The 7,283-nt window shown below is 48.2% G+C and overlaps 1 protein-coding gene across 2 annotated transcripts in view; it reads left to right on the plus strand.

The window, feature by feature from the left end:
- Nucleotides 1-7,283, plus strand: part of PXDC1 (PX domain containing 1) — a 22,665-nt gene that overhangs the window by 13,757 nt on the left and 1,625 nt on the right. The window contains exons 2-4 of one of the 2 annotated variants that reach the window (XM_019668532.1): nucleotides 1,042-1,133; nucleotides 1,418-1,575; nucleotides 1,899-1,991. In XM_019668532.1, coding sequence (XP_019524077.1) covers nucleotides 1,042-1,133; nucleotides 1,418-1,534 — 209 coding nt within the window. In that variant the 3' untranslated portion in view covers nucleotides 1,535-1,575; nucleotides 1,899-1,991. Of the gene's footprint in view, nucleotides 1-1,041; nucleotides 1,134-1,417; nucleotides 1,576-1,898; nucleotides 2,017-7,283 lie in introns of those variants that run through there. The other variant, XM_019668531.1, reaches the window with a different exon arrangement.

Below are 7,283 nucleotides of genomic sequence, written 5' to 3' on the forward strand. Positions count from 1 at the left end.
ACTCAGTCAATGGATTGCCTCAAAAACGAACAACCCTTTCTCCTGTAAAACAAAATGAAACCAGAACGTCTGGAGAACTTAGATTCAGTAACTGATAACAGTCTGGGATTCCAGCCTCTGTGGCTTGGTCGTAGCTTACAGGGACAGTCATTCTAGGTCACAGGAAGTACAGGAAAGAGGCCAGTTTCTTTGGGAATCTAATTTCTCCCATCCCTAAGAAGCTGACATATAGAAAGTGTAATGGGAAGATGTGTGTACTGCACTGCTCATGGGGAGGCAGAAACACACCCCGAATCTCCATGCTGCAAGCCATGGTGTATTTTAAAACAAAATACAGTACTGCACTTTGTAACAAGTAGCCACTCAGGGCTTCTCGTAACTGTAACAGGGACAGACGCTCAGATTCCTGAAAAGAGCTGTGAGTCATGCCACTGTGGGTAGAGATCTGATTGTTTTTCTTCCAAACCCAGCATTTAAATGACTTGTCTAAATATGGGCTCCATGTACATGGGTCCTGTGGTCAGGTCCGCCATGGCCAGCAATGCGAGTCTTTCCGCTGTGCCGTTGGGAGTGGGTGGGGCCTGCACAACATCCCCTGCCTGCAGCCACCACGCTGGCAGGGGCTGAGTGGGTCCCCGGCTGAGCTCTGGCTGAGTCCAGGGCGTTTATGGAGCTGGCCCAGACTTTCTCACTCAGACGGGTCTTGGATGGTCTATCTGTGGCATACGCCTTCCTCGCCCACTCATTCACTGTTTCCAGCCTGCCAGACTTCTCCTTGGATGGCCAGTGTCCACTCCAGCACACACACAACTCATTCAGTGGGTTTTTGAATCTTAGCCTGAGGTTTAGAGCAGAGCTTTCAGGGTGGGGCTGTACATACGTGAATGTGGCTGAGTACGTATCCCCAGACACCTTTCATGCATGATGACACGGGGATGGCATCTTCATCATTCATCATGTGATGCCCGTGGCCTGTAATTAACTTAGGAGCACATTTCCTGGTTGTTTTTCTGACTTGAGGCGTTTTTGTTTCAATCCTAGGGCTGATTGCCATCAAGGACGCCCACGATATAGAGACCAGGCTTAACGAGGTGGAGAAGCTGCTGAAGATCATCATCAGCATGCCGTGTAAAGTAAGCGCGCCAGGTCAGGGCTGGGTGGGAGGTCGGGCACGTCCTGCCAGCTTCAAAGTCACTGATCTGCTTGCCCCCTTTGTCGTTTGCCTCTCTCTGGAGGTATCAGTCTGCAGGGAGGTGGGTGGTTATAACCAGGGGAAAGGAAGATTTTTGTGGGCTCCAGTGGCTCCATTTTTTTTCTCCCTGAGGAAGAAGTGGGAGTGAGGGGCCAAGGAGGTATTGAGTAGGAAGAGACACGGCCCCTCCGCTATGGTGGGCTTTGCTTTCTTGCCTCCGTGCAGAAGCCCACTGGCCTTGCTGAGGGCTTGAGAAGAGGACATGTGGGAGCCAAAGGGAGTGTTGGCATCAGCACCGGCAGGTGGCCTTTAAATGACATTCGCAAGCTTCGTGTGCAGTAGTGATGAACCTGTGCTTGAGTCGGGCAGACCACCTAACTCCTGTAAGCTTCGTTTCTTCCTCTGTGAATGGGGAGGGTCAACGCACTCACAGTGTATTGTAAAGTGAAGGGAGCTGTGTGTGACAGCTGACACTTACCAAGCATTCAGAAAAACTAGCCATTGTTTCCGTTCACCCCATTCTCCTTATCTCCTGGGGGCCTTGCATGTTAGCCAAGTGGGACCACTAATAACGAAAAGTTCAGTGACTGTAGCCTGTTCGCTGTGCTCTGTCCTGCAGGCTATCTGAACAACTCAGGGGTGTTGGCATCAGACGGGGCCATCTTGTGGAGCATTCATTTTTAGTAATTAACGTATTTCTCCCCAGTATTCTAGGTCAGAAGTTGTGCTCACCTTCTTTGAAAGATCTCCTCTAGATCAGGTGTTAAAAAATGACAATGTACACAAAATTCAACCCAACTCTCAAAGTCCAGTGAAAATATCAGGTAAGAGCTCCAGGGGCGGCTGGGGGAAAGTGCTGCCGTGGGTGGCTATGGTTTTCTAGAAACATTTCCAGTGTGTTGCCTGTGTGGTTGGACACACACCTTGCACCCTTGGGATCCAGAAAGACAATCCAACAGAATGCCGACGGTGGTGGGTGAGAGGCTGCCACCAGTTCTTTATGAAACAGTGTGCTTTCTGACAGTTGACACTCTTCCTACTGCCAAAGGGAGATATTTGGTGTATAAATTAGAACTTACTTAAGAAATAGTATAATGATGAAAACATTAATGAGGCATTGTGAAGCAAAATACTGGAATCAATAGTCTAGCCTGCTAAAATAAGATACTAGTTCACATAATGTGGCATTGAATTAGGTTCTTGGTGTTAGGGCAGCCAGGATCAAAAGGGAAACATCCAATTTAGGTATCATTAGCATTGATAAATTAAACTAAAAAATTAAAGAGGCAAAGTTGCACCAGTAAGAGCAAACTGTCAACTGAGCAGAGTGTCTGGCCAGCTCAGCTATTGTGTCAGGTTGAAAAGAAGGCGAAGCCTGGACTTGACCCTTTTGGGTAGCTCTCTAAGATCTGGGTTGCACGTGCTGTTAGGACACTATTATTTTTGCAGTACTGTTTTGGTGAGGTCTGCTGAGGAGTATTCGATAGAGAAAAGAGTTCTGGCCTAGGGGGTGTCTCAGGTATTGGGCTTCCCAGGCAATGGGCAGTCAACTTGTTTTTCTAAGACGTAGCATTTGAGTGCGGTCTTGCAGGAGCCTACCAGGTGGAAGGGAGGGAAGGCAGTTGTAAGACAAGATGCAGCCCAGCTAGAGGTGAGAGCCTACAGAGCAGCGGTTCTCAACCTTCCTAATGCCGCGACCCCTTAATACAGTTCCTTGTGTTGTGGTGACCCCCAACCATAAAATTATTTTCGTTGCTACTCTATAACTGTAATTTTGCTACTGTTACGAACCATCATATAAATATCTTTTTGTTTTCCGATGGTCTTAGGCGATCCCTGTGAAAGGGTCGTTCGACCCCCAAAGGGGTCGCGACCCACAGGTTGAGCACCACTGCTACAGAGCACCCTGATCTTAGGAAGGAGAGAAGGTGGGTGTCTAGCACTCCATTTCTGAATGGAGGAGGAAGGAAGGAAGAGGAGGACCGCAGGAACAGGACTCAGAAGGAAGCTGATGGAGAATCCGTAGATGAGAGGGGAGATGAGCCCAGCGGTGGCTCCTGAGAAGAAATTGGTGGTCATGGTGACAGGGAGAGAGAGAGGAGGACAAGTTGGGATGATGTCATTGGTATAAAAGTGTCCTTATTGAGTTCTGTGCTACAGCAGGGAGGAGAGTTTTAATTGTATGCTGGGTGACGTGGACAGAGTAGCCAGGTTCTGGGGACCTGGGATGGAAAATGCGCTTCTAGATGTGACTGTGTGTAAGCAGGATGGGTTTTAAGCCTGGGTTTGTCTGTCTGCTACTTTTCATACCTACCCACGGTAGCGTCCTGTGTATTCTTAGAACGAAGAGCAGGGGAGTTCCGGAGGCATCCTTAGCTGGTACGTAAGAGCAGTAACCTTCTTTATAGGTGAGTGCAGATGGCAGTCATTTATCCTGGTGGATGTCAGTGGACCCTTGTCTTGCAGGCTCAGAGAGGGCTTCAGGACCTTCACTGTCAGTTGTGTTAGGTTTTACCTGCTGTCACCTGGAGTGAGGACAAGCCTCTTTCCTTTAGTACACAGTGGAGGAGTCCCAGCACTGGTGACTCTGTTTTGCTTTATTTCTTTATGTTTTGAGCAATGGGAGAGCAAAGAGCAGCACGCTCTTTTCCGGGCCTGTGCTGGTGTCAGGAGCTGGACTGTTGGTTCAGGTTGGCCCCCCGAGTGTGAGAAGGACAGACTCCAGGTGCGTGGAGTTGCCTCTGATGGAGTAACCCCTAGAGTTCCAGAACCCGGAACATTCCCAGCCCGCTGTCTTAGTGTCCTGTTTTGTCGGTGACTTGGATAAGTGCATGACCATGTTTATCCCGAAGGGCTGAGGGTACTGAGATGAAGTTAACAGGGAGAACTGTAGAGTCCCATGCTGAGGTTTTAAATATGTTCTCTGTGTTTCTGTGAGGACTACAGACAGAGGTTTTAGCTTGTACTGCACACGAGCCTCAGTGAGGCCTTGCTTGCATGACCAGGGCTGCAGCATGCAGCTTTAGGAAGGCCGAGGTGGTGACCTCCTTGTGCCAATCAGGCGCCCAGGCCATCTGGGCAGCGTGCTCTACCCCTGGGACATTGCTGTGGGTGGGAGTGACTGCTGCCAGTTTTGGCTCAGTACAGAACACTTCGTAAAAAATGGGGCTGCCTAACAACAGAGTTTGTAAACACCTATCTGGTGCAAGCCTGTCTCCCAAAGCCTTAAGCCAGGTGGCCTGTGCGCGGTGTCCCTGCACAAGGTGGCAGGCTGGGGGAGTGCCTCTGGCACCCTTCCAGAGTTAAAATTCTCTGACTCTGGCGGGTTTCCCCCTCTTCCTCTGCCCTGATCGATTGGGCACCACGTCTGGGGATTCTCCCTTTGAAGCTCCCCAGCAGTCCTGTCTTCGCTCCTGGACTAGCCATTTCCCCCTCTGTCTGAGCGAATGCTTCCCTACATAAATTAGTGTGTAAACGTGCAAGCGTGAGGGAGTTCCCATGGGATGTAAGATGCACCCTCATTATTCACTGAGTGAGGAAATACATATCTAAAGACAGCAAACTATGGTAAATTCAAAAATACTTTTTAATGAAACTTATTTGCAGTACACCAACATCCCTTTGACAAAATAGTCCACACATGGGCAAGCCACGTCACTCAGTCTTGGTCCCTTATTTAGGGAGTTGCTAGATTTGGGGATCCCCAGGCTCTGAGCCTCAGGACCTGGAGAGCACCCCCCAAGAACATCCAACGTGTCTCTCTAAATCAGCCTCACCCTTTCCTCAGAATCTACCCTGGATACTGTTGTCATCCCAGAACTCGGACTTCCTGGGCTTGGTAATTTTCTCAAAACCTTATGCTCATACTAGGGCCCAATTTCCCTTTGTCATTCGATGCATGTCAGAGACTGGCTCACTCTAGCTTTTTGATTTTGACACCATAGCACCCTCCACGGCAGACCCTCAGCCTCGTCCTGGCTGGGCTTCGCTTGTTCTGTGGCGGCCCGTCTTCTCTCTCTTCCCACAAAGCCTGTGCGTCCGCTCCTATCCTGCTAAATCCCATTCATTGGTGAAAACGCCCTGGCCTGCTGTGACTCACCCCAACCCTTCCTCCTCTCCCCGCAGATTTTTTAATGCCTCCACATTCCGCTGATGTAGTATTTCAGGGGGCGGTGCTGCGGGGGGACAAACACTGGCCTCCCTGGCTGTGAGAGACTCCTCTTTACACAGGATGTAGGCGCGTCCAGCCTCTGAAAGCTCCTTCAGCCTCTTCTTTCAAATGTTGAGACTGTGTAGCTCCACTAGGTGGCGCCAGGCGCTAGTGGTGTGAGAACCACGCCAGGATTTGGGCCCACAGCAAGGAGTCAGGAAATACTGTGTGGCCTCTCAGGTGATGCTTTGAGTCAATACAACCTTAAACATTCTTCATCTTATATTAATCTAAATGATTATCAAATATAAGAAAACTTAAATTTACTTTTTTACACTGTGCCTGTGTCTGTGCAGCCTTAAAGGAAGTATAAACCTCATCCTTGATCTGGTACTTGGACTGATCAAATATCAGCACAGAAATCTGATTCTTTAGGTTTGGGGGGGCCTGAAAGTGAATTATAATTTCATTTTTCATTAACCAGGCATCTGTACAATCTCAATCTCAATTTTCACCGTAAGGGATAGTCCAGTTAGCCAGTTAATAAAATGGCATTGCCTTAGGTTTTCTTCAGTTGCTGGAGTACATTGAAAATATAATAGCAGGGCCGGCCAAGTGGCTCAGTTGGTTAAGAGTTAGCTTAAGAGCAGGAGCTCTGAGTAACAGGGCCACCAATTTAGTTCCCGCATGGGACAGTGACTTGCCCAAGCTGAACTGCCGCCGAGCTGCCAACAGGTGGCAGGATGGCTCAGCTAGTGAGAACACGTGCTCCTAGGAAGACTGCCTATTCAGTGGTGGGATACGCCCGCCCACAACTAAGACTGTACTCAGCACCTTGAGCTGAGCTGCCTCCCAGATGGCTCAATGGATAGAGCATGCTCTTAACAACAAGGCTGCCTGCCGGATTCAACTCCTGCATGGGATGGTGGCTACACCCACCCGCAACTAAGATGGGAACACAGCACCTTGAGCTTAGAGGCCATGAGCTGCCAATGGGCAACCAGATGGCATCTGGCGCCCTCCACAACTTAGATTGAAGAACAACAACTTGGCTGGTCCCCCTCCCCACTTCCCCAACACTGTTCTCCTCCCTCAATTCCCCAATTAAAAGAAAAAAGGAAAAAAAAAAAGAAAATATAACAGCAGAGAATTCAAAAGGGAGGAAAGCTATACTATGAATGCTTTCAGGACTGAGACTAAATGCTTAAAAAGAATATATGAATTAATGAGCTGAAGGACTGATGATATGAGGCATATGAAAACATGGCTGCAGTTTAAAAAAAAATCATCACTAGGCAAACACCACAAAAGTAATTCTTGCAGAAACAATCCATTGGTAAATGCTAGTGGGTGAAAGTTTGAGGAGAAATATGATTTGCATAGTCTCAATGCATATCCCCAAAGATATTTCTTAACCACCAAGAGAGTAACCTTACTTTGGAGAAACTGGCAGAAACCTCCTTACCCAAGTGATCCAGACTGACATCCTAGGAGCAGGACTATTGACATCACGCACCCCTGATACCATGCACCAAGGAGAATGCCGTGTCACTCTGCAGGATTCCTGCCCAGAATGCACCACCTCCGTCAAAGCTCACAAAAACATTAGACAAATTGAGGGGTAGTGGTAAAATAACTCACTAGTCCTCTTCAAGTCTCACGGTCATGAGAGATAAGAATAAACTGAGGAACTGTCAGAAGTAGGAGACTAAGCTACACAACTTAATGCTACAAGGGATCTGGGATTGGGTCTGGAACAGGAAAAAGGGACATTAATGGAAAAGCTGGTGAAACTCAGGTGAGGAAGATGTTTAATTTCCTGGATTTTATCATTGTAGCATAGTTACCTAAAATGTTAACATTAGAAACTGGCGAGGGATATGTGAGAACTCTACTGTTTTCACAACTTTTCTGTAATTCTAAAATTAGCTCAAAATAAAA

The sequence above is a fragment of the Hipposideros armiger genome, unplaced genomic scaffold (assembly GCF_001890085.2).
Source record: "Hipposideros armiger isolate ML-2016 unplaced genomic scaffold, ASM189008v1 scaffold_529, whole genome shotgun sequence".
Taxonomy (NCBI): domain Eukaryota; kingdom Metazoa; phylum Chordata; class Mammalia; order Chiroptera; family Hipposideridae; genus Hipposideros; species Hipposideros armiger.